General features: G+C 50.1%; 1 protein-coding gene across 1 annotated transcript in view; it reads left to right on the forward strand.

The window, feature by feature from the left end:
• Nucleotides 1–27,209, forward strand: part of gli3 (GLI family zinc finger 3) — a 73,820-nt gene that overhangs the window by 2,939 nt on the left and 43,672 nt on the right. The window contains exons 2-3 of the mRNA XM_029146954.3: nt 12,399–12,572; nt 26,392–26,616. Coding sequence (XP_029002787.1) covers nt 12,440–12,572; nt 26,392–26,616 — 358 coding nt within the window. The 5' untranslated portion in view covers nt 12,399–12,439. The remainder of the gene's footprint in view (nt 1–12,398; nt 12,573–26,391; nt 26,617–27,209) is intronic.

Genomic DNA, 27,209 nt, shown 5'->3' on the forward strand with positions numbered 1-27,209 from the left:
CATGTCCGCCGCGCTGCGCCTCCATCCGTGGAGCGGAGGCGGATAAGAGTTCCCTCTGCCGGAGCCGCTCCGTCAGATAGCAGCAGCGCTCGCACCTTGAAGTAAAAGTATGCGTAGCGACGCGAGCGCACGCCCGCGACCTGGAGACCTGGCAGAATAGGAGCTGTCGTGTTAATGCATGGAGATGACATGTTATTAGGCTTTGAGCTATGGCCTCTGTTTTAGAGGCCTTGCATTTGCAGCTGAAGGCGGGTTCTGTCCTCGGGCTTTTTACACCCCGTCATCAGGTATGTATGCAAAAGGTCTTAATGAGCTGCGTTGTCGGGCTAATGCTGCGTCCTAAAGCCCTCAGAGAGGTGGCGAATGTCTCGCTAATGTGAAGGAAGTAGATTTCCCTTAAGATAATAAAGCGCTGTACTTGAAGTGTTTGTTAACTCGCTTTGCAGCTTGTTGTGAGCTGTGTGCTTTACTCATTGCCCGCTTCTTAAAACACACACTGAAAGTTTGCAGCGACTCCCCGCGTAATGTGCTTAGCTGTTGCTTCTCTTGCATATAACGCATATAACGGCCGCAGCCGAATAGACGGCCCCCAGAAGAAATCTCTCACTTTGATGATTTGGTACTTTGATATGTTGACATCAAATGAAACAGACACAGTGGGGAAAGAAAGAGGGCAAGTCAGACAGAGGTAGTGATTGGGGGGGGGGGTGCGCTACTCATGAGAGCGGGTGCAAGTGTGTGCGCGCCGGCATGGGTTTTGCGAGGTGCACGATAAAAAGTTGGGCTGAGATGGCAAACCTGAAGAGCGTCAAAGTGTCTGGATGCATTTGCGTGCGAGCAGAGACAAGAAGGGGTCTTCGGGTGCGTGAGGGCTTCTACGCGGCCTCCTAATCCCCAGGCCCAGCCATCCCTTCAGGGCATGCCTCAGATCTGGCTCTCTGGCTCTGCGCGCGGACGACCCGCCTCTGCCAACAGATTTAATATGCTATGTGTTCCTGCTCCCTCGACTCCCCTCCACCTCACCCATCATTGTCCCAGAGTGGGACCCCTTGCCCCCCGCTTCAAGGAGCGAACTAAAGGCACCTTTCAAGCCGGGTGATGTCTTTGGATGAGGCGTGCGGTGGGGGAGGGAGGGCGTCAGCCTGCAGATATCCTAAAGTAAATTCAAATAGTCTCAATTAGGAATCTTAATACACTTGAGGGTTGGACAAACACTCCGACACCACACCCCGGTCGGTCCACGCATTCTGATGCTCATAGCCTCTGCTTCTCTTTCCCTAATATATCATGTGTTTATATTTCATGTTCACCCATTTCCTTTTCATTTTTGGAAATTGTTTTTGAATAAGAAATGAGAGGGGAGAAATGAAGGAGCTTAAGTTACCTTAGCAGGAGCTGAGCGAGGGCCTGTTTGTTTTCCATGGCTCTAGCCTGCTGGAAACTTAAACTGCACCTGACAATTAGTCTGGTGGACTGCTCTCCCAGAGCGAGGCACCGTAGACGGCCATAAAAAACACGAACCGGGGGGAAAATAGTCAAAAAAATTAGAGTCCAGCAACTGGAATTTACATTGGATGAAGTTGTGTTTGACAGCTTAACACACGACCTGTTGTAGGGTCGCGGTGGATTTTATTGCAAGCATGCAGGTACGGGTGTGAGAATGCAGAGTGTGCCGATTTTCTTTTCCCACACGCTTGAGGAGAAACAGGACAGGTCGCGCCAACATGAGGGCGCCGCTCGTTCCCGCCTCTGTTTGCTGTAGTGGTCGTAAAAATGTCTTTAAGTCTGCGGTGTGAAGTATAGCAGCAAGAGGTGAAGTGCTTTGGTTTCGGGGGCCCATTTGCTCGGGGGCTGTGTGTAAAGTTGTGCACCTAAAGACACAGTTTCCTGGGGCCGGGGCTGTTGTTGCAGATGTGGCATTGTGTCGGCTTTGATGGGAGCCGGTTGTGGCATCCGTGAGGGGGTCTGTGCTTTTTCACTGGGGTGATGACTGGGGGGGGGGGGGGCAGATGAACCGACCGCTTGCTGTGAACAATGATCTGTCACTTACTCCTCCTCCTCGCTGTTCAAAGCCACGGGTCAGGCTCCGTCGGTTCCAACGCACCGCTATGCAACTACTTATTCTTTCACTTAGAGGAACTGTGTTATTAATAAACCTCTGGCTTTACATCGCTAATTAAGGTGTGCATTGTCATGCAATAAAGCTCTGAAGGTGAACCCCATGTGTTTGCAATCCCACGCTGCTTGTAGTGGGAGCTAGTCCTGCGTCTTGTTGCGTCCTGGAGTGGAGGTCAAGCAGGGGTCCATTATTTCAATGTCAAATGTAAATCTCAAGGTTCCGACCTGAAAGAATCGCGGGCCCAGACATTCTCTGTGCTCTCCAAACATGTTTAGATGAGGACCTCTTCCCCTGCTCTGCTCCTTCATTTCCGTCTGCTGCCGACTTGGGGCAAGTTGGAGGAGGGGGGGGGTGCGGGCATCCCATATAAACCCCTCTAGTGTGTTCTTCTCAGCAATGAATGCTAACAGACCCCTGGCTCTAATAATGCCTCATCTTGGAAAAACAAAAGAGGAACTCAACTATCTGAGCAAATTTCTGCCCCAACCTGAAAGAGCCCTCCTTTGACAGCGCAGCATTTGAAGACTAATCGTTTTTTCTCATGCAAAGCATGCTGTTTTAAGAGCCCGGGCCTTGGAAAGAGAGGGGGCTGTGTTTTAACAATACTCCGCAGGGAGCGAGGAACAGGGTTTGGGGAGGTGGGGGGCGAGTAGGGTTGAGGAGCGAGGGGGGGGGGTCTAGTTCTCCTTTGCTCCTCAGACAAAGCCCAGTTCCTTTCAGGATTGCATGGGGGTAGGGTACACGAAGAAGAGGAGGGCGCATCCAAGAGTTTGAGTTCCTGTTTTTTTTTTTTTTTTTTTTTTTTTTTTTCAAAAACAAAACAAAACAAGGGAATCCAGCTGTTTTTAATGACAGTTTGTCATCATGGAACCACCACCTTCCAGGGAAAAGTAGCGGCGACAGCCCTGGAAAGAAGTGGGCCTGAGAAAATATTAACAAGGACACGAGGCCCTAAAACGGCTTTAGCTATTCCTGCCAGGCTGGTGTTTTTATTAGGAGGGGTCGACACGCTTTAGAAATACATCTTATTCATAAAGAAAGCCAGGTTAGACTTCCCAAAGAATTCATTATGTTCCCCCAGATGCGGCTTTGCGTGCTGCAGCCGGCCCTCGGAGGACGCCGAGCGTGGAGCGCGACATTGTAAAGCCTCCCTTAGTGAGCATGGGAGTGCGAAGGGCTCCATTTGTCAAAGGTGCCGGAGTATTTTTCCCTCCTCAACACTTTCCCGGCTCAGTCTCAAACTCATTGTCTGAGCAAAGGCAGGACATTAGTCACCGCAACGCCACGGGAGCCTGCAGGGCTAAGGACCGCTGCTCTGGAGCTTTGCTGGGACAGAGAGGGGAGGAGAGAGAGGGGAAAGGGGAGAACGGAGGGAGGGAGCGGGCGAGCGAGCGGCGGAAAAGGTGAGGGAAGGGAAGGAAAAGGAGGAGGAAATGTGGGTGGATGGAAAGTGGGGAAGGGAGAAGTCGGGAGCGTGTGTGTGGGAGAGGGAGGACGACCGTGGGGGGGTTCGGAGGAGTGGAGTCTGCAGCTCTACCTCAGGGCTCAGTGTGTAAGCCCCTGTCTACCCCCCAAAGCTGCTTTCACAAAGAGATTTACAAGACAGGTCTCCGGTGTGCTTTGCTGCCCTGCATTATGAGCGAGTGTGCGCGGGGAAGTGTGTGTGTGTGTATGTGTGCGTTGGGGGGGGGGGGGGGGGGCGGTGGGGTCTTGGTGAAGTAGACCATTCTGTTTTTCAAGACGTGTTTTCTTTTTTTGCATCATTTATGCACGAATGATATTGAGCCAAATTTACCAATCCAGGCAGGTCAGCCCCCAACAGCCCCAGCGGAGCTGCGTGAATGGTGTGAATAGCCTCTTTCCCCCCTGGTTGCCCCGTGTGTGTGTGTGTGTGTGTGTGTGTGCAGGTGTGTGCATCCATGTGTGAACGTATTTCACAGATTCACACATACAAGGGATCCTGTTAGCTTTTGGAATTATTTATAAAGCCTGGCTTTTGTGTGGCGCTCTAAGTCCCTGTCTCCTCCCATTACTGCCTACGACTCTACCTGGGCTCCCCGCATGCCCCCAGACGCTGCTCCACCCCGCCGGCACCAGGAGCCCGGTCCGGCGTCAGAGCCGAGCCCCTAACGACTCGTCTTTCTTTGTGCAGACGCTGGTTAAACACATTAACCTCTGGAAACTTCTCGTTTGAAACGGCCCTAATCTACCGAGACACAATCCGTACCCTTCACAGGGACACGCAAAGTTCCCAACCCGTCCCACATGCCCTTGATTAGCCTCTAATCCAGGAGAGTTTTCCCCCCGTCTCCTCGCACGGACCGAGCGGGGCTGAAGGTTTTAGTGTTTTTGAGATGGTTTATGTTAATGTTGCCTTTATTGAAACAAGCTGGGATGTGATTATAGTCCCGCTTGGTACATATGAGCAGCGAGCTGCTCCAGTTCCCTCGTCTCCCTCCGGCATCGGGATCAATGCAAACCAACTAACGCGGGGTAATAAGCCATTAGTACACACATTGTTGGGGAGATTTACATACAATCGACCGGCGAACTTCTAAACCAGGTTCTGTGTCCTAGGGGTTAGAGTTATTGTATGTGTGAGTGCTTGGCTGTATTAATGTGTGTGTGTGTGACTGTCAGGCCTGTGTGATAGGTGCCAGATTGCGTAGCTGGGAGCCAGGTTGTCTCTGCTCGTCAGGAGAGCGCGGGGTGGAGGATGGGAGATGTTCCGATGATTACAGTACACCGTTCCTCTGATCTGATTCATCGCTAACTGTCTCTCCTGCAAAGGGTGAACTTATTATCCCTGTCTCAACTTCCACCGTGGAGCCAGCTGCTCTCCATGCTTCCCAATTAACCCCAGGCATCCGTCAAACACTCCAATTAAGGCCGCCGCCTCCTCCTCCTCCTCCTCATGAATTTATTTGCCTGCGTTAGCCAGCCTGGGATGCTGAAGCATGTGGACGCGAGCGAGCGAGCGAGCGATTGAGTGAGTGAGTGTTGAACATATTTGTTTAGGAGAAGTCCTAAGCAATGGCTTTTGCAGCTCCCTGATTTATTTGAGGCGGGGCTGCAAACAGCTGAACCGAGCAACTACGCCCAGATGTTTGGCGTCCTCATGGTGAAGTCGGCGGGCCTGAGGGGGCTGCCTCTCTAATGACAGTCTTGTTCCTCGCTCTTCATGCCGGGGCTTTTCATTTTTAGGGGGCCATTTTGTGACTGTGCGCTTTTCGAGTCCGTGCCAAGTTTCTCGGGTTTATGACGTCTCATTCCAGAGCGATATTGTCTTGGTACTTGAGCTGCGCGAGTGTGAGTTCTGCACCGTGCAAGTCGGCTTTTCAAAATCCAAGATATTCAGCTGTGCGTGTTTGATGCGTTTGGGTTTTGATGAGAGTGTGTGTGTGTGTGTGTGTGTGTGTGTGTGTGTGTGTGATTTAGTGTGCGTGTGTGTGTGTAGGTGAGGTACAAGTTTGGCAGCGCTGTAAAATCCTCTGAGACTGCTCGAGTGTGAGTGTGTGAGTGTCTAGAACCCACTGCACGGGGGGGGGAGGGGGGCCTGTGTGGCTGATATGAAAGTGAAGGGAGAGAGTTGTCTCCCGATGCCGCCGATGGGGGAGCCGTCAGGGAGCCCCAAGTCTCTGGGAGCTCCATCTGTCTTTGATCTCGCACCTCTAGACTCCGCATTACTCCGCAGAGCACGGCCTCACCTGCCGCCGATCCCGTAACCCACAGCCCCGGTTCACACGGAGGAGGCTCCGGCTGAACGCGCAGGCCTGCGCGAGGACGTCTTAATCCCTGATTAAATGATTATTCATAGGAGCTGATGTCTGGTCACAGTTGAAAGACATGAGTGAAAGTCCAAAACCTCAGCTGGCTCAGTACAATGATGTGAAAAGCAGGATGCGGTCCCTTTGAGCAGCTGCATCCAACACATGTTTTGCATTTTACCGATAAACCAACCGAGTCTTTGATAACGTGTTCAGCATCTTCTCAGGCAAACGGTTGTTTGTAAGTTGATGAACTCCTATTTAGGGTTTGTGTGATTCATTGTCGTTGGCTGAAGCGCAGCCGCCTCATTAGGAGCGTGTACATGGTGTGAGAGTGCTCCCTCCCCGCTTCCCTCCTCTCCATCACTGACATGTTGAGTTAAGGCCGGAGCGCCGATAGAGTGGCCTTATTTAAAAGGTATTTCTCAGCCTGTCTGATCAAAGATAAGGGGCGACGTGAAGATGCATCGGACCCATCCCGTTGTGCGTCTGTGGAATGTGTGACCCGGTGTTGCCCTTTTGGATCGCTTCCCATCCACACAGGAAGTCTAGCATTAAAGCCATGGCATCTCTTCATTTTCCCCTCCTCTCCTCCTCTCTCCCTGCATTCCTTTGACTGTCTGCAGCGCCTTTTAGGACAGCTTCATTCAGCATTCTTTTACATCCCAATCTGTTTGCCCTCCCTTCCTATCTTCTCTTTTCCCCCCATCTCCTCCCAGTCGGCCCCTGTTTGGGTCCAGCTTCATCACGCGAGAGCCAAACACCAAGACAACTTCATCTCATCCAATTTTCACCCCCTTAATTCGGTTTAGATGGCATGGCCGCGAGGGCCAGGGCGGGAATTAATAAGAGCCAATAAAGCTCCTCACCACTGGGGCACCGAGGCCAGTCTTTAAGTAAACATTATGACTTCTTGAGAGGGAATTCAGAGGCAGCCCTTGATGAATTGTGGCGGAGCTCGGGAAGGGCTAATTTCTCTGTTTGCCGTCCTGATGGGGCCGGCTAATAGGCCTTGCTTTGCCTGGCTGATTGTCTGCTGGCTTTATTATTGTGCATTATCGCACTGCCCCCTGGCTGTTGTTAGCGCTTGGCCCCGGAGACGCCGGTGCCTGTCATTAATCACAGGGCAACAGTGACGCACTCCGCTCAAACGCTTACCCAACGACATGGAGGAATGAGAGAGAGAGAGAGAGAGAGAGAGAGAGAGAGAGAGAGAGAGAGAGAGAGAGAGAGAGAGAGAGAGAGAGAGAGAGAGAGAGAGAGAGATATAGAGCTATAGCTAGTGCTCTAGGATCTATCTCGCGTCGATCTTCTACTCATAGCTCTCTCTCTAGATAGAGATAGAATGAGTTTCATTCACCAATTTACTCAAGCTCAACTGTGCTTTTTTTCACAATGACTCGAACCTGCAGCTGCAGCGCTCGCTCGCTCGCTCGCTCTCAGTAGCTGCCGCTCGCTGTTTCGCACGTCTCGCCAAGGCGTCGAGGATAAGAGGAGTGTATTCCACGGTCCCCTGGGCCGAGTGTGAGGGCCCTTTTTCTTTCTCTGAGCCATACCTGCTGCCACTGCGCTCACACAGGACCATCTATCTGCTTGATCCCTCTCTGAGTGCACGTGTGAGCAGACGGCGGAGAGAGAGAGATGTGTGTGAGGTTTTCATCAATACAGAACTCCTCTTCCTCCATCCTCCACTCACCGCCTCCCTGGGGTGCCTCTTATTTATGTTCTGCACACAGCAAGCGCACTTGCATACTGGAAGGGAGCACCTGGTGCATCTGCACTGTCGCACACTTCCCGTGGAAAGTGTCTCCGGCTCACGCAGACGCACGCATGCACATTACACCGCGTCGCGTGTATCCTTTCACTGTAAAAGGCGCGGCGACGGATGTTGTTGTCGCGCAGCGCCGCGTGAAGACGGGGGCTCCACACGCGCGAGGCTGCTTCCACTGGAGATGAGAGGCCCGGTGGAAGCGCACACACCCGCTCTCCTGTGCTTTTACAGCATGTGCAGGGCCAGTGGAAGCTGAGGAGCGCCGCAGCACGGTGTGATTTTTTTTTTTTTCCCCCAACAAGTGAGTTTCAAGCGGTTGTGAGGCTGCGGTACACATGAAATCTAATTGTAGTTGTGTTAAACTTGGCAACTTTCAGGAAAAACTCCTGTCTGTGTTTTTTTTTTTGTCTTGGTAGTGTTTTGCTGAAGTAATACGTTGCATTGTTTGCTTTGGCCTCCAGTAAATAGCTGAAGCAGCATATTGTGAAGACTCAGGAAACCTGTGTGATCAAACAAAGGCCCCAGCGTTTAGCTTGGGACGAGCAGGGGAAACCAATCCTGCAGAACTGGGCCAAGACCGCAACAAAGCTGCCCCATAACCCATTGTCTAGCCTCCACTGCCGCACAGCCCCGACACAAGTCAACAAACGCAAAGTCAAAATATATAAATAAAGACTTTAATAAGCAGGGGCTGCAGGGAAAATGTGCAAGATTTCCATTGTGCCACGCGCTTTATTTGGCCCTTATCTACTGGGTAGTGAGTGTAAGCGTTCCGATTACATCGTGTGCGTTTGTTACCCAGGAATGGGAGACGCTCGCGACGCGCCAGGTCCCTCGCCAGCTCGCCAAAGCGTCTTAAGTGGAAAGGTCTGAGGGACCAAGACGCATGCGGAGATAATCATATTAGCGCTGCTGAAAGCCACCGACGGGCCACGTTGTTGCACTGTTTGTCCTTGAAAAATGACAAACGCTTCCCATTTGCGCAGACGTTGAATTGTCATAGGTTGGAGCATGCGTTCATGAAAGCGGCCCCGGAAGTCGTTTTATGGAAGCATTTCATCAATAACCGCAATAAACGTATCAAATATGTCGAAACGCAACTGTAAAATTGTGGTGGGATAATATAGAAACATGTAAATGACAAACAATGCAAATAGCTCAACCATGTCCCACCGCACAAAAGGGTGCGAAGGCCCAGCACTAAACCAGTTTGCACGTGCATATCTGGCATTTGATATATGTGTGTGTGGCGGGGTGTGACTAATTCCTGCTAAATGGCCTTTACTTGAGGGGCTGGTCCCCATAAGCTGTAGGCCAGACTTAGTGCCATCTGGGCACAATGTTAAGTTTCAGTGGAGAATGGGAAGCGCTGCCACCAAACCCCTCCAGGGCCGAGGGCAGCATGCAAGGCTACGTATGTGATTTCCTCAGAAAGCCACTGACTTTGAGCTTTTGAACCTGTGACAGGTCTTCCAACCACCAGCAGCCACTTCCACTGCCTCCTTAAGGGGCCTCCTCCCTCTCTGACCTTATGCAGCCCGAGCCAGCATACATCGCTTTATTGCTAAATCCAGCTAATCTTGCTGAAGGGCCCAGATTCTTCCCTCCTCCTCGCCTCCGAGTGTTTCAGTTATTCCAGCTGTGCAGCAGCCCTTAATGTTGTTGGCATAGCTGCACAATGTGCAGAGCATACATCGTACACACAGGAAAACATGTGCAGGCACGTAGGGGCACAGCGAGGTGCAACACACACACACACACACACACACACACACACACACACACACACACACACACACACACACACACACACACACACACACACGCTCCTCCCTTTCGCCATTCATTTTCTCTCCCTCTTATCCCACTTTTGCTCACAATCTCCCTCAATCGTCTCCATCTCAAATCTCTCCCCTCCCCTCTAACTGGCTGTGCCTCGGTGTGTTTGTGCAGTGTTGATAAGCCTAAGATAGCAGATCTCGGTGGTCGCTGATGTAATGATGATGAATGCCGCGCCGCTGCCAGTCTCCCCCCTCAGGGGGCCCTCGACACTGAACAGTCGCCCTAATGAAATGAACACAAATACAGTGCTCGTCTGCGAGGGGGGGCAAATCTAAAAAGACACTTCAACAGTTTATATAGAAATATCCCCCAGGTTCTAGGTGTGTGTGTGTGTGTGTGTGTGTGTGTGTGTGTGTGTGTGTGTGTGTGTGTGTGTGTGTGTGTGTGTGTGTGTGTGTGTGTGTGTGTGTGTGTGTGTGTGTGTGTGTGTGTGTGTGTGTGTGTGTGAGAGAGGGAGTGTCATACATTCGCAAACGTGATCCTGACCAACACAAGTGTAGGTTGCACCTTGAGCAGTATCATGAAATTAAGCTTGTACAGACACCGAAAAAACAAAGCCCACTTTTTTTATGCTGTTAGCAGTCGCTTAAGCTTGTGTGAAGGGAAAAAAACTGTTTTTTTCCCTATCAAAGCAAAAGTTTATTTTAGTGTTTCACTTTGATGTGTACAATTTGCAGATGACTTTCAACTCGGCGCCTTTGTCACCGAGGCGTATAATTTATGTTAAATTGATTTGCTTAATGTGCTTATGAAATAAGAAGGTTTTTTTCCAAGGGAACAGTCTGAATTGTGGTATTTTAAACCTGTTTAATCGCCTCCCTTTCTGTGTGGAAGGATTATAGTATAGCACAAATAAAGATACACCCGCTTTCTCTCTCCTCTAATTGGGTGGAGGGCAGACGTTTCAGTGGAAGGACATTAATATGAAATTTACATTTATTGTGGGTAACGACAGCAACTAATGCCTCGTCTGTCACACTGAGGCCAGATGCTGATGCACGGATGCTTATTTCTCAGCTGACGGATGTGAATGCAAAAAATGTAATTGCACAACACTCGTAACGGCCACGGCCTCCCTCCTGACAAACTGCAGTGACGTGGCCGAAGTGAGCAGCACAAAAGGGGGAATGCGAAGGCGGGAACATCTGCAGGACTGGGTGTGGGCGTCCAGGTCGGAGGGATTATGGGTGAAAAGGTCCTGCTTTTAATTGCTGCTTTGGAACTGTGGCCTGCCTGGTGGAGCACAAAAGGCTGGTCAGACACGCTTCACTGGCTCGGACTTGTGAATATTTGCCCCACCAGTGGAATGCCTCTCTTTCTCCTCGCCCCCACAAGCCCCCAGTCCTGACCCTCATATTTACTGCCCCCCCCCCTCTCTCTCTACTCTGATCACCTGAGGGGGGCTGAGAAAACACTGTGTGTGTGTGTGTGTGTGTGTGTGTGTGTGTGTGTGTGTGTGTGTGTGTGTGTGTGTGTGTGTGTGTGTGTGTGTGTGTGTGTGTGTGTGTGTCTTCCACCACGCTGCCTTTGCTCAGGTTCATTCTAATGATGTAACTCCAGTTTCAAAGAGGAAGACCAAAAGTTTCTCTGATCGTTTCACTTCCTGGACGCCAAGGAGCGGCGCCTACAGTACGAGTGGTTATCAGCACATACACTCTACATGTGCTGCACATTGATTAACCAGCTCAGGCTGCACAAAAAAGAGAAATGAAAGCATCCACTCTATCAAACGCGTGCAACACTGATTTGAGACAATATCTGTGCAAGCGGGACAAAAACGTCTTTAGTTGTGGATGACGGCTACACATGTATTCATGTGGGAGTGATTAGAGGACGAGCTCTTGTTTAATTCTGTTTTGATTGGTAGGGGGGTAATTGCATTGTTTCTTTTCCCCCCCTTTCCTTCTTTTTGTAAGCCGGCAATTGCTTACAGATGTTGTTGTCGGGTCAGAATGGATGACAGACTCTGGTTTTTCAGGGGGTTGGGGGGAAAAAACAAACAAAGCGCACAGTGTTTGTCTGAAGTTTACCCCTCACCACTTCCCCCTTTGCCTTCCCTCCTTGGGGAGTTAGTAAAAATCGCCCTCCCCTCGTCTTTTCTCTTGTAGCTTCAGCAGCTCCCCTGTTTGCATTACAGCCGACTTTACTGTTGGCCTTTGTGTCCGTGCATGTTTATTCGGTGGGAGACAATTAAATAGTACAAACAGGTAATTAGCTGGTCTTTACTGGAAAGAAAATGTGACTCAGACTAAATATTTCCATGAATTATGGCGCCTGAGCAAAGCTTTTGTAACGGACCGAGTGAAACTGTCCTGTACTTTGTGTAAATGGGCGGTTATGGTGCATCACTTTGTTGTCTCCATAATCAGAGACCTTCATGACCTAGATACAGCTCAGTTTGTAGACATCCTCTGAGGTGCTGAACTGAGCAGCATGTCTGCCAGACTGTTGGCTGAACCCCTTCTAAACCCACAGACAGTATTAACTTGAACCACCTTTATTCTTTGAAAGAAAAATTGCCCGGCACCATGATATTCCCAAAAGGGCCTTCAAACAAGCCTTGTTTTTTCAGGACTGTGAATGTTTCTCTCTCTGTGGTATCCCCTGAAGGTTTCTTCTTTCTCTCTGGAAAGACTGCTAGAGCAGGATTATCAGTTTATCCACAAACCGCCTTCACGTCTTTTCTGAGATGTAACACGTCGGCAGGATGTCCTGCCTCGCTGTGTTTATAGAGTTGTTGGTTTTTTGACAAGAAGTCAGAAGTTTAGTGTGACACAGTTGAAAATAAGGTGAGGATGTGAGATTTTAGAATGTGCCTGGGCCGGATTTAAAATAAATTATAGCCTCTTTTATCTTTTTTCTTCATGTCTCATCCATCTCCTCCTTTCGCCCCTGCCAGTTATCCCGTCTCCATGAGGTATTGAGGAATGAGCAATCGCTATGGAAACCCACTCCCAGGCCAGTTCAGCAGCTGAGAAGAAGAAGAGGGTGGAGACCATTGTGGCGACCAAGGGCTCATCAGCACGGAATGACATCAGTGAGAAGGCCGTGGCCTCCAGCACCACGTCAAACGGTACGCCGGACGTCTAACTGCACACTCAGCCACTGTGGTTTAATGTAAATATCATTTTGGGCCGTTGGAACACACCCGGTTTGGGAGATCGCTGCAATAGTCAGATTACTAGTTGTGAAGAAAAATAAAAGGCACAAACCACCCGGAGGTTGGTCACGGGTAAAATCACTGTGTAGATGTTATTCAAGTCACCATAAACAGTGTTCAAACGTCATATTTGTGTGCAGAAATCTAATTGTTTTTGCAGGCTCCGACCGAATTAAATGTTTTCCATCCAACCTCAAGTTTCTTTCTGGGTCACGAGGCTTGCAACATCTCATTTCATGATGTCTTCCAGACCTCTGAGAACTTGAAACGTAGCTACAGTACTTCACCTGCCATCTCTCAACATATCTGCGCGTGGGATCTTCTGGGGACGCAGGAATGTTTCTGTACCCATGCTCGCATTACTCCAGGAAGACATGGTCTCACTCCCTCACATGCACATGCTAGCGCTGCCTCCTGGTTATGGGTGTTTATCTTCCTCGCGCTCTCGTGGCTCACAGCGAGTCACGCACAGCGTTCACTGGTAGCAGAACTTTGTCATGTTTACATAGCAATGTCTTCAACACATGCTATTAAAGGCGGCGGAGATCTTACAGTTCATTAGGCCTGTCGTCATTCAGCTTTTCATTCTCATTTTCGATGCTGCGCTGCCTTTCTTCCCACTGGAAGCCTTGGAGCATCAAGCTTAAGTCATAACAAAACCAGAGTTGAGATCACCACGGGCCTAAGCTGCAGCTGTGCTCATTAGCAGCGGGAGGATTTGGAAGGTTTTTGGGTACGGAGGGCCGGCTCTGTAGTAGCGGGAGCCGGTGGCCTGAGTTTTCCATCACCCAGCTCAAAAGTGCTGATGTCAAACGCGATAATCCCACATGCGAGCGGGAGACAAACAGCGCTGGAAGCGGGTAAATAAGCTGCGTTTGCTCCCCATATGGGAGTTATCACAGGGATTGGATAAGGTAATGCATTCTGAAGCATCTTGGGAACACTCTCGCTCTTACTCATTCCCAGATGGCCGGCGCTGTTTTATTAATTAAAGGGACAGCGCGCAAAAAAAGAAATGTCGTGGAAAAAGCATGGAAGTAATTTGGCCCCGAGAATGTGGATTTTTTTTTTTTTTTAATGTTCTGGTAATTACAGTACAGAACGGGATAATGTTTGCCTTGAAAACCTCTCTGAGGAGTTTCCTGCAGCGACCCTTCGTGAGACGACGCTGCAGCTTTGAGGGACGTTGCACTCCCTTAAATACAGTAGTCTCATAATTCACTTGACGAGGGGGAGGTAAGATGCGTATCAGCAGAGAATGGACCCTTTTAGATCCCGGTCTTGCTCCTGAAATCATAAGATAGCTTACACATTCCTCCGTGGTTATAATTACGGCGCATTCCCAAGTTGCCCCTAGACTTCATAACCTCTTATCAGGTGTAACCCTACACTCACCTCAACTTTAACCCCCGTAGCCTCTGCCCCGCCGCTTCCATCCCAAACAAAAGGTAATTGTGAGCAGCTGTGGAACCCCAGCGACCCGTTCTCCATAGGTAGGCCCGGCGAAACATTCCCCCGTCAGGCGGAGGAGCCCCTGATCTCTGGCAGCGGAAACCCCGTGGCGCCTCTGCGACGATGAGCTGTGGAAAAAGTCTGACGTAGGAGGGGCAGACGTCCACCACGCCTGGGGTCCGATCCCACCTCATAGCTGGACCTTTAGCCAATTTTTTTTATTGCGTTCAAAAAGTTCATTCTCAACTTTCTTTTCTACTCCGAGTAAAACAGGCTCGGAGTAATTATCGAGTCCTGGCAGAGCGTTCCCACGTGGTCGGCTAAAAGGTGGCTTCATCCTGCGTGCCATTCGTCTCCGCGCCCCCTCCTCTCGTACTGGCGGCTCAAAAGGGCCGACTGTGCCGCAACAATGCTGTGATTGGTGCTCTTTAGGAGCGGTCCAGTGGGGGGGCTCTCCCCTCCCACCCTCATCATTCGGCGGGCAGGTGGACCACAAAGTCCCTTGATTCTTTTGTTGGATTTGAACTAAAAAAAAAAAAAAAAAAAGAAAGGGGAGGGGGTGTCCATGCTTCTTGGTTGAATAAAAACTGTCGTCATGGGATTATTTGCTAATAAAAAAGGAGAATAAAAACGAAGCTGTGGCCTGAAGGGAGGGAAGAGGCGAAAGTTCAGTCCAGACCAGGAGTTTTGGATGCAAACAAGTGCAAGCAAGTGTTAAGCTTTCATGGGGGTTATAGTTGAAACCCTTTAAAAATAAAGCGCAAGTGTTTAAAGACGAGCAAGTGCACTCGACCTCCTTTGAAAAAAGTCTTCTGTTGGGAAGAAAAGGAAGTAGGAGGGAGATAGAGGATGACTGAGGGGCCGCCTTCTTTTTAGGCAGCCATTTAAATGATCAACAGTAAATAGAGGGGAATGTCATCTGACAGAAATAAAGTTCCCGTTAACAGCAGGGATGGAAAGTAATTTACAGATACGCTGTCCCCACCATCTTTGTGCCTCCCAGATAAGGTTTCATTTCAGAAACGGATAGGAGACATTTTCACTTACGGGCCCCCATTCTGGGACACCTGTGATAACAGCTTGTGGACCCCTAATTGAAAATGGGTTTCAAAATGGATTTTCACTTTTCTTTCCCCCCCCTCCCCTCTTCATTCACCCTCCCCTCCCTCGTGACTAACCTCCCTCCACCCCCATCAACACCCAGCTCCTTCCCCTTTTTTTATTTTTTTTCCTTGGCGTTCCTGTGTCGTTGGCAGCGGGAGAAGGGAATAAGGGAGGGAGGCATGAGGGAAACGGAGCGTTGGGAGCACACCATCCCTCAGCCGGTGTCACCGCTATGACAGCCGTGTGATCCGTCTTATTAATGAAATCATTGATCACTTGATGGGACTCATAATCAACTGTTTCTCCACTTTGTCCGGCCCAGTGCCTTCCTCCTCCTCCTCCTCCCTTCTCATGTTGCCACCTCTACTTTTCTAAATCCCTCCTTTTATTCCCACTATTAGATGATCTTTGGCGTTCTGATAATTGTGCATAATTAGAGATTAACATTAACAACAACGTCACAGTAACTTGATTCAGCTTTGGGAGAATTGGCGAAAAATACCTCTATATACACTTAAATTTTAATTACAATATTTCAACAGTTGTACTGTTTGCGCATCATAACTGGTAAAGGTTGATCTCTGCCATCTGTGTTTGTGCTGTATGTATTTCACGGAGACCAGAGGAAGCAGGGGCCCCTCTGTGCTGCCCTGCTCTGGGCTCTGCCTGTGGGGGCTAATGAGAGAGGACTGATGGAGGGATAAGGGACCTCATGGGAGCTCTGGCTGGCCCACGGGTCAAACAGCACAATGGAGGAGGCGTTATAGAGCCTGACACACCACCCCGCACAGGAAAACCTGCTTTTACCGTCAAAGGACGTCTGTACTGTGCATAAATAATACATAAAACTTAATCTATTACCAGAATTACATAAAAGGAAGCAGTAATTCACCTTACAAGCTGGTTTTCACGATAGTACGTCACAAGGGTTTAGAACCAAATATAAAGTGTTCCTGTAGCTTAGAGTAGATGTGAACACAGAGGCGCAGTGCTTGGTGAGCCATAGCAATTTTATGGACATCTGCACTGAAAGCAATTTCCTGCAGCAGCAGGGTAACGCGCTTTGGCAGCGCCGCAGCACGGCGGCCTGAGGCGCAGGATTAGCTTAGCCTCGCCGCTACTCAGGGCAGAGGGGGAGCCACAGCTGGCCGGCCCGGCCCGGCCTGGCTGCTCCTCCGCCTGCTCGGATCGGCCCACTGGAGCGCCGCTGCTGGAAGACGCACATAAGCCACTGCCTCGGGACGCGTGCATGCTGCGGGGATGCTGCCAGAGCCTCACTGTAGTGGAATTGCATGTTTGGTTTTGGTCAGCGCTCCATCAGTGTTACTTGTTGTGGCATATGCCACAGCCTTGACCTTACTGACCCCAATGAAAAGTTTAAGATGAACCCTGGCCTGCGGAATTTACGAAGTCTGTGTTTGAGACCGAAGCCCCAAATTACAGAAAGAGAAGAATTTCTAAGTCTAATATGTTGTGATAGTGAAAGCTGGCTACTACAATGGCTCCGTAGTGGCTCCTGAGGTCATTTTCACTGACATGCTGAGAGTCTTAGAAGCTTCAGAGTCAGAGGTCATCGGGGTGAGAGACCAGTGACCAGCCTTACAAAGACAAATCAGCCCGTGTGAGAGGATTGGAATAAGTCAACCACAGATCTCGCTCCTCTCAGACGCAGGGGCGACAAAGGGCCCCATAAACTCATAAACCCATAAAGGAGGGAAACAGTAGTTGATTTTGCTGCCACTCTGTCCATTTGTCAGGAGGCATCAGTGGCCTCCCTCCTGCCAGGGGGAACAAAGGAGGAGTGTCCTGACCCCACGGGAAGGATTTATTGGGGTGTGTTCCACAGTTGGCTTCTTGTTCAGCGGGACGGAGCGGATGAAACGGCAACCAGCGAATATACTAGTACGAAACTTTCCATTTACATTCATGACGTCTAATTAAGCCAAACATGCAGAAGTACGTGACCGCATGAAGTTATGACGAGTCTAAAAGCAGCCTGTTTCAAGCTGTGTGATCAAAACCCACTTTAAGGTTTTACTTTAAGGCCCTACATCCTAATCTCTATCCCCTGACCTCCACACCCCCTGGGCCTTGACTCTCATCATTTTCCCTGCTCGCCCTCCCCGTTCCCGCCCAACTCTCTCCCTTGCAGTGCGAAAGAGGAGCTAGGATCAAAGGCCATAAACTATGGCGGTGATTTCTGGTGATTGATTAGAAGCAGAGGGTGAGAAGCAGCAGCAGCTCCCTCCCCTCCACTCTTTCCACCCTCCGGTGCTGTGCATGCGTTCTCCCAGGGCTCTCGTAAATAGCTCAGGCTTCAAGTGTGAAAAAAGCGGCCGTGATTGGCAGAGAGCGCCCAGAAACACATCCGCGCCGGCGCGACTCGGCCCGCTTTTCTATCTCTTCTTCCTGGATGGCAGGGGGGTGTCAGCTGATAAGTCAGTTGCTTGGATCTGGGGTGGGACAGTGTAATCCCCTCGCCCTGGTCTGCTCACAGAGCTGGAGGAAAAGAGCAGAGGAGGAGAAGAGGAATTGATTTTCAGAGAGGGGGCATGCGGAGAATTGAACTCAGATGTGTAGCGGAGTCGGGGTTTGAAGGAGTCATTCTACTTGCGGGGAAACAAACGTCTGTAGCTTACAGCGGCGGCGCCATGCAATCTGAACTTGAACCAGTCCTTCTAATGTTAATCAATTGCATAGCTGTCTTTCACCATTCGCTCCCCCGCCTTTCTCTCCCCTTGTCCTCAGCACAGCGCAGCCCTAGGGCTGACAAGCCAGTGGTCCTGTGAAGGTATTTTAATAGGCCACGGCCATTCAGTGGCATTGAGATTAATGCTTGAGCTGAGTCTCTCTCTCTCTCTCTCTCTCTCTCTCTCTCTCGCGTGCATGAGACAAACACATGCACCTCGCTCTCTCGCCGTCTCTTCCGCCCTGCTTGATCTCACCTGGAGCTGCGAGTCTAATGATGTTCGGAGTGTGGGCCTCGCAGCGACAGCTCCAGTCCCGGGGAGATGTGTCTCATGTCAGACTTTGCGCCAGACAGACTCCAATAAGAAAAGAGGGGGGGTGGAAGGGGTGGCAGAGGAGCGGGAGAGGTGTTCTTCAGTGGAGCTGGAGCAAAGCCAAAACTAAAAGTGCAATTCTCCAAAGGTTTTGTTTTCCCTCTGTGGTATTTACAAAGTGATTGAGCACATTTTTGAGTGTCATGAAATATCTAATTACACCTTTTAAAAGCTTTTTATCCTCCACATGCTTTAAGATATATTCACACACACACTGCACAACGTAGATACCCACAAACACATACTCACTTATTTTTCCTCACTTTCCTTGACGACTGTACACACATGCTCGGTGCAGCTGGAGGAAGGGGCTGTCATTATTAACTGTTTGGTGACCTCATGACTTCATCCTTGGTGCTGTCAGAGGCGGCCCACATTATATCTCCGCTGGGCTCAATGGGCTCTTTGTTCTGGCTTGGCTCTGGAGTAGCTCAGCATGGGGCTGCGTGAGTCCAACAGTCCCACTGCAACTCTGAAAGGAAGGTGGAGGGATGGGTGTAGAAGTGGAGTCGATGGGGAGAGGAGGAGGCACGGAGGGAGGGATAAGGGAGATTTGAGGAAAGACGTGGGAACGCGGGGAGACCTGCGAGAGTGAGGGATGAGAGAGGCGATCCAGAGCGAGCAGCGAAACCATTAGTGGGAGGAAAGTGAGAATGAGACAAATGAGGTGGGATGCAATGCAGGAGAAATGAAGAGGAACAGCTACATGCTACAGGTGAATCCCAAAACGCTTGGGAGCAGTCACTGATTTATTCTGGTAAAAAAAATAACACACAATATGAAGGCAACACGTCCGCCGAGCTGCAGCAGCCTTCCTCGTGTGGAATGTGGGATTAATGGCAAAGTAATGCAGAGATTAGAGAAGAAGGCGCGAGTGGAGCCGGAGAGAAGGATTCCGCTGGCGGGAATGACAGGAGAGGTCATACATGAGGAGAGCTCATTACTGAGAGGGGAGGAGTGGAGGAGGCGAGGACAAGGACAGACGGATCATGTTAAAGCAGGAGATACGGCGAGGCCCGCTTTACACGTGGGTGACGGGACGCTTCCAGCCGCCGGATCTGCAGCCTTCACCCTGCAATCTGCCGCCCGCTGCATTTATCTAATCATATATTCTGCCTGGTTCCTTCTGCCTCCTTGCCTCCCACCTCCTGCCCCTCTCCAGCAGACGGTGGTTTAGTCTGTTTGGCCAACATGTCAGATCCTCTAATCTGCAGGGCTCTCCCTGCCTGCAGCAGACGCCGTAATGACGGGGTCCACGTCTCACCTGTACTTTTAAGGGGAGCGGGCCCAATTGCACCCAGTTTATTAGGCAGCGACTTCATTCATCAGGTGGGGCTCAGGTCAGGGACTTTGCAGGGAACACAGCCCAGCTGTCATTCATAGTGATAATAACATGTTGCAAGGCAAATGATGATTGATGGGTTTATAAAGGATTCTTTGTGAGGCGACTTGGCACCTTTTGGGGTCTCGATGGAAAGAAAAGTGTGGAAAACGGGCACATGTTATTTTAAATAATTAATGTGTCAAGCTGTAAAGGGGAAGCGTGGATTTCGTGTTTTTAACGCAGGGTGACTTCATGCGCGGGCAGAACAGCCCCTCATTGTGGGAACACGGCGAAGGAATCAGTTCTCGTCTGTTGCTCCGCGGCGTTTGGCTTGTAGCTCGCAGTCCAAACGGTTAATGCGCCTCGCTGAAAAGGCCTTATGTCCAAATGTGATGGGTTACAACTGTAAGCGCTACCAGCTGCGGCATCAAAGGCCAGACGTGCTGTTCGTTTAACCCAGATCTGTCACGCTCGCGCGTAGCCCGCGCCTCAACCTGCGTCGACGTTCAGCAGAAGGCGCCGGTCTGCGGCTGATGTAGAGCTGTGGATGCAGGCGAACGCCCATCGGTTATCAAGCGGAGAGGTGTCACCGGTTACCGACTCGGCTGCGAATACAGATTGGCGTTACGTAACAGCTGGCGAGGCTTCAACCGTCAGTTCTCAGCGCGGCTGGAAAGCACAAGAAGTTTAGTTTAGTTCTTTTCTGCTCTTGAGACTCAGACATTTACAGAAGTGATGCAGAAACATTATTTAAGAAGCGCAAACCGGTTTCATCCTTCCAGCCTGCACGTCGACTCTTCTTTCCAGAACCCATCAACACAAGCCCAAGTTCATATTAAATCGATGCTGTCGCCTCCTGAGTGCCGTGACTGCTCCCCCTACCGAGTTGGAGCGGTGCAGGAGCGCTGTCATGGGCAGAGCGTAATGCAGCCGCATGCAGCGTGCACGCGAAGCGCGTTCCAGCTCCCAGCGTGGACGTAATCATTTCAAACGCGGCCCTCGAAACAGTTTAATCTCTGTTTGCTGAGCTGCGTAGCAGGTACAGCTCAGGCGGTGAATTAGACAGACAGATCAGAACATCCGAGGCTAATCGCCGCGGAAGTGAGTGGGAGAGAGCGAGTCCACGCAGGACTCAGGCGTTCACCAGTCATTGATAAAGTGCTTAGCAGCGGGAAAATTAATGAATCTGGCCTGACTGGGAGAAGGGGGCTTGGCGTTGGAGGGGAGGGGGAGGAAGAGGACTAGGAGGGCGATTGGGGGGTAATCCTGTTCCAGCTAAATGGCTGATCCCTCTCATTCCTTAGATATAAAATGTCAAAAGTTAAATTAGCTCGCTAGCCGCAGATAGAAGCTAACATGCTTTTAAACAGCATCCCCCTCTGGGATGTGGGGCAGGTGCCTTTGAAGTGTCTAATTATCCGAGACCAGTAAGTGATGCCCAGTTGTCTTAGTGGAGGCCTCCCAGCCTCATACCGGTCTGATGCTAAACACACAAACTGGGATGTGTGCGATTTTACATTAATAAATATATTAAAAACCGATTCAAACCACTGAAAGTTGAGCAGAGGAATGTCATGATCTTGCTGTGAACTGAAAGGTAGGGAACGTCCACAGTGGCTCTTTAAATTGCGTTTGATGCTCAAATTGCTGTATTATTATTTTTTCTATTTTATCCCAACTATTGGCTCTGTGTTTCTTTGCCTTGGCTGCGCGTGCATTTCTCTTGGCGAGCCGCTCCTAATCTGAGTGCCACAGACTTGGTCTGGATCACTCTGGGTCAGAAGTGGGATTCCAATGCTGAGGCCCAGTGGAAAGCTGGCCCACTCCGGTCTGGTGGGCAGCGAGCCCAGATTTGCCCTGAAAGACCACTTTACCAAATGGACATCGCTCCGTCCCGCTCTGCCTTTGCACTCAATCACTTTGTATTGTTGCAGAGGACAGTGAAGGCAACTAACAGGTTACGGCTGATCATAGGGCTCGTGACTCTCCGAAGCGATGCTAATACACTGTATAAGCCAATCACACCACTTAGTGGCATTTTTTTGCTTTGAAGCCTTGATCAAATGCATCTTTTGCTGTTTGATTCCTCAAAGAATGTAGGCCAAGGTGCCCTTTTGAGTGAAAAACCTTAAAAGCCATAACTATCCATGGTCAGAAATGCATCAGTGTGCATTTTACAGTCACGCTTTCAGCTCCCTCGCTGCAATGCTCATTGCTCCCTCACAATGTGGCCCTGATGAAATGGTAGTGGGGTTTCAGGCTGCTCTATGGTGGGCCTGTGCCCCTAATGGGTGAATGAGGGTAGCTAGGGGGGAGGCGGCAGCTTGGCACCACGCGCCCCTGCTGTGAGGCTGATTTGAGGTGAGCGCAGGCGAGGAGGAGGGAGCCGGGGCCAGCTTTGATTTGCGCCTCCCCGCCCCGGGGCCTGGAGACTGGGGCTGAGAGATGCTGCGGAGCTCCGGGTGCGTCCCAGCAGACCCCCGGCGGCAGAGACGGCAAGATGGTCCGTGGAGCAGGGGGGCGGGGGGGCGCCGACAGCCAAATTGAGACGTGGGAATCCTCGCGTTTACCTAGATGAATATTGAAGAGGGCGTTTGCGGGCGCTGTTTGGGAAAGCGGGAACATCCGGACCTGCCTCTTTGCAGTTCGTCCAGACATCAGTCACACACTGACGGTTAAATAATTAACCGCTGCGGCTTCACTCTGCTGAGACAGAATCAAACATGAGAGCAAAGTTGGAGTAAGTGAACTTTATTGTGACTAGGGATCAACGGCTATTATGCCGACTAATACTAGGGTAATGACCCGATTATGAGCTTCTGACATTTAGAGCCTTCGTTTGTCAGGGAGCTTCTTGAACCGCACCCTTTTCAGGCAGATAGAGAAAGGCCCGTTAGGATTCAGTAACCTTCACATAATGCAGGACTGAACTCTGTTTTGGGGAAGGCATCAAGCTCCTAGTGGCACTTAAGCCAAGAAGTTGATCAGAAAAATATCTCGCACAATTGCGGTAATCCCCAATGTTCTTGTTGTGTCGGGTTTGGTGGAGTGTGAGCAGCCTCGCTCTCCCTCGTCTTTCAGTCTGCTCTAATCGTGAATGATTCCCTCTGTCTATAGCGCCAATGCCGGGGCCGGTAAATCAGGTACATAAGCCTAAGCCGCTTGGAGAGGTGCTCTTATTAAACTCTAGCCAGCTGCTGGAATTTTTCTTCCCCCTCTCATTGTTAATTGGGGAGTCTCGAATCTTTCCCGGGAGTTGATTTGCAACAGAAAGGAGGGAGGAAAAAAAAAGGAGCAAGAGATTATTGCACAGGAGGAGAGGGGCTTTGAAGAAGTGTTTTGTGATTTCACTGTATGTCCTCCACTCCTCTCCTCCTTGTTCGCTCTCCATGTGCTCCCCAGCCAAAAGCTGTCTGTGCCACTGACAACGGCGCTTAGAGAAGTTCGAAGGTGGAACTCAGCGCATGTCGGGATTTGGCTCAGAGGTACAACAACACCTCCTCTGATGTTTTGGGCTTTTAAGCGAAGGCGGTAGCGGCAGGGAAAGAGTGGCAATGTGCAATGGCCCTTTGTGAACCTATGGAACATACATGCCCCCGGCTTTGGAGCCCCTGACTGGGTTCAGGCTGGAGGGCAAATCAGATGCTTGAGAAAGGACAGATTGGCATGTGGAGAAACAGCAACTCTTCATAACCTCTGCCTCTAGAAAATAGCGTAAAACACAACAAGCCAAGGGTTTTGTTTCTCTTTTCATTCCTTTCAATTGGCTGGGCACCCTTAACTTTAGCCCCCCACTTGTTCCAGAGCCCGGCTCTCAGAGGAACTGGCCCCACTCCATATCTCATTATCTCTTTTAAAATTTCACTTTGTCATCGCATCCACACTCGCTTTCATAGCGCCGTATTAAAGGCCATGCATAGGGGTTTCTCTGAAGGTATTCGAACCAGCGCTTTACAATGGAGACCCCAGACAAGGGGCGGGGGGATAAAGGGAGAAACCTGGGCTTTAGGAATTAATGAGTGGCTTGCTGGGGGTGAAAGATGGATGGAGAGCGAGCGAGGGAGAGGAAGAGAGGGCGCATTTGTACGGAGTTGGAGAGTGAGAGAGGGGAAAGAGTAGCAAGGGAGGAAGAATGCAGGAACGGAGGACCAGGTACCATTATAGCGGCAGAGAAAGCTCCTGAAATACTAGAGCTGGGGCGTGTGCTCTGATCAGGACGGCAGTGAGCACAATTACCTTCTTTTCAAATCCTTCAGTGACACTGCGGGAGGAAGGAGGACTTTGAAACTTGAAAGGCAGGAGCTCGCTTTCAACCTCAAACGCGAGCAGGAAAGGGCTCTGAAATTTGTTCAGTGCTCCCCATCCACCATTAGCTTGTTTCTTCCTCTCGCCTCCAGGCATTTAAGCGCTTTTTGAAAAGATGTTAAGAAATTCAATCACCATAGAGAGAGAGCGGGATAGTTCTCTTTCTGTTTTTTTTTTTTTTTTTTCAGAGGCATGCTTTCCTCTGGTCCACAGAGGACCAGCCTGCTGCTTTTGTGTTGGGCTGAATAGACCTGCAAACTGGTAGAGGACTGGATGCAGCAACCATGGGAAAAGAGAGGGGAATAAAGAGGAATGAAAAATGAGGGAGGGAAACAGGGAAACGCTCTGTTGGGCTGATGGTCAGAGTTAGAGACGTGTTGCAAGGTTGAACTTTTCAAAGTTGCATGTGTTTACCCGAGTTTGCTCCGTCTTCATTAGCCCAGTTTTGACAGATACTGGTATACGTGGTATAGGAATACAACAACTTTCCACCAGCAGGTTGGAGAAGAGCGGAAGATGATCTTGACTCGGAGTCAATTGACCCTTGAGCTGCCGCGTGTTTGTTTAACCATTTAAGGTGCTATGAACTGAAGTAATGAAGCCCCTTAAGGTGGTATATGGCAGAATGATGAACCCCCCTGTGGGCTTGCCATAGCGACAAGAGGGGGATGGTGGGACTGTGACACGGCTGTGATTGAACCATTAGTCGCTTGACCTCCCTCGGAGAAGAGAGAACAGTCTGAACAGTAACGGGGGAGAAGGAGGGAAACAGAAAAGGACAAGAACGATGAGGCAAGGGAGTGAACGAGACAAATTAAAATAGGGAAAAACTATAGGAGCTGTTGAACGTCCTGAGTAGTTTTAGGCAAGTTAACTACTATATCTGATGCCCTACTGGTGGATCTATTTATAAAACATGAAACATTTGTGGGAAAGTAGGAGATTGAGCTCATAAATATGTAGATCGCTTTTACTTCCCCAGATGTAATGCTAGATTTTCTGGACATGAAAGCGCTGAGACGCAGATACATGCTTCTTCCTTAGCAGCGCTTGTTCCTCGCCAGTGTTACAGCCTCTGACTTCTCTCAATCCATGTCAGGAGATGAACCCAATTTCAAAATCCTGTTATGTTAATATTGCGCTTTGCAAGTGCAGACCTATTAATCCAGCTTTAACCATATAAGTGGCATTATTCCCTTAATAAGATCACTGGCTGTGCAGGATAGGATTAAATGCTTATATCATAACTGACACCGTCATTTCGGGGGGGATGGAAGCGGCTTGCCTCTCTGCCAGTCAGTTCCACATTAGGAACTCTGGATTGTGCTGCCGGTCCTGTCCTCGGGCACAGCTGGCCCCAAGGCAGGTAGTGGATGTGGAGAGTGAGGGGAGTAAGAGCTCTGGCCCATTCTCGCTTTGTGGTCGCCCACTTCCTCCTGTGAAGTGCCACAGCCTTATGGGGGTCGTCTGCAGTGCTTATGGTAGTGCCCTTCATCCTGGAACCTCTCCTCTGTTCTTAATTAGCAGCTGGATGCTGCCAGGCTGCACCGCACCGCAAGGCTGCTAATGCTACAGCACCTCTGGCACCACTACAGCGGCATTTTGCCAGGTCCTCTGAGGAGCGAAGGACTTGATGACCAGACCTCTCAGCAGTGAATTGCAGCCACGTATAACCAGGGCTAAAAATGGATCCCATTCACACCAGCAGCTAATGAGGGAAGCGGAGAAGAAAGCAGACTTTGTGTTCACGGTCACATAATTTACTGTGTTTCCTGTGTATCAACACGTTCATTCTTTTCCAGTTGAAATAAATAATATAAAATAAAACTCTAGAAGTGTCATTCAACATTTTGGACTTAGACTACATCGTATCATACGATAAAAGATTAGCACTGGGTTGAGAGATTCAGTGACCCTTATTCATGCCAGTTCATAGGTCAGGTCAAAGGTCAAGGGTCAGGTCTTTGTAGTGGAGTTCAGCTCTTGAACACAACTCAACAATTGCCCTCTTTATCCACTTTGCAATGGAGTTTCACTCTCTCTATTGCACCTCCTTAATTTTGTCCTTGGACTATGAGCTAAACATTTACCTAAGAACTGAAAAGTGTTGCATCCTTTAATAGAAAAAAAAGCTAGGGGCAGAGCTGAATTCAAGAACAGGTTGTGATTTCCTTTCATCCACGCTGTCCATTGACTCAACGCTGTCGGCCTCTAAACTCCCACATCTGGAGCTGTAGGTTTCTGGCTTAACCTAATCTCCTGCTCCTCCTTTTAGCGACTCGCTGTACGTGAGCTGACTTCTCCACGGTGTGTACCGGCGATTGGACCATGCATGTTCAGCTGGGTGTGTGAGAACGAGGCGCTGACAATGTGGATGAAACAAAACTAGGGCAAAGATCCTCATAGTTGCTCCCAACTTTTGAATTCTGATGTCTGCTCATCATAAATCCTCAATCCGTCCTCTCTTGTCTGTCTGCTCCTGCAGAGGACGAGAGTTCAGGCACGCCGTACCACCGTGAGAGGCGCAATGCTATCAGCTCCCAGGCCCCGACCCCCGGAGAGGAGCCCTCCACCTCCACGGACGAGCGCCCGTCGTTGCTCAAGAAGGAGCTGCACGGCTCTCTGCCCCACCTGGGTGACCACGCGCTGCCCTACCGAGGGACCCTGTTCGCCATGGACCCCCGCAACGGCTACCTAGACTCGCACTATCGTAAGTCCTCCCGCTGCTTATTATTTGAAAAGTTGAGGAGCTGCACAACTCAAGGACATGGTTGTAGCACTGAGCCCAAGTTTGTCTCCACTGTAGGTGAGAGAGATGCTTGATTGAATCTGACAGATTAGCCTCTATTGCACTCCTTCTCACCTACACACACACACACACACACACACACACACACACACACACACACACACACACACACACACACATGTTTCTGAACACACTTGGCTTGTTTTGTGCCTGGGAAGTTAGTATGGGGAGCGGCCAGCGTAGCTTCTTAATTCCCTCATTAGGGGCCTGTCTGAACATAGTACTCCACTTTCTCTCATCAACACACACTTCAAAGCCCCAGCACAGCACAGAGTCAAACCTCACCACCCCCTAGTCTGCCTCTCTTTCTCTTCCTTTCTCTCTCTCTCTGGGACTCAGAGACGTTGTGAGAGAAAGGAAGGAGGGGGGGCGACGTCCAATGGAGATGAAGCTTGAGAGATTGAGGTGAAGGGAGAACTGTGGCTTCAGTCAGTTACTGATAATTTGAAAAAAAAGGTGAGATAGACGGTAGTAGTTAGATGAAAGTGAAGCTG

This window comes from Betta splendens, chromosome 4 (genome assembly GCF_900634795.4).
Source record: "Betta splendens chromosome 4, fBetSpl5.4, whole genome shotgun sequence".
In the NCBI taxonomy this organism is placed as follows: Eukaryota; Metazoa; Chordata; class Actinopteri; order Anabantiformes; family Osphronemidae; genus Betta; species Betta splendens.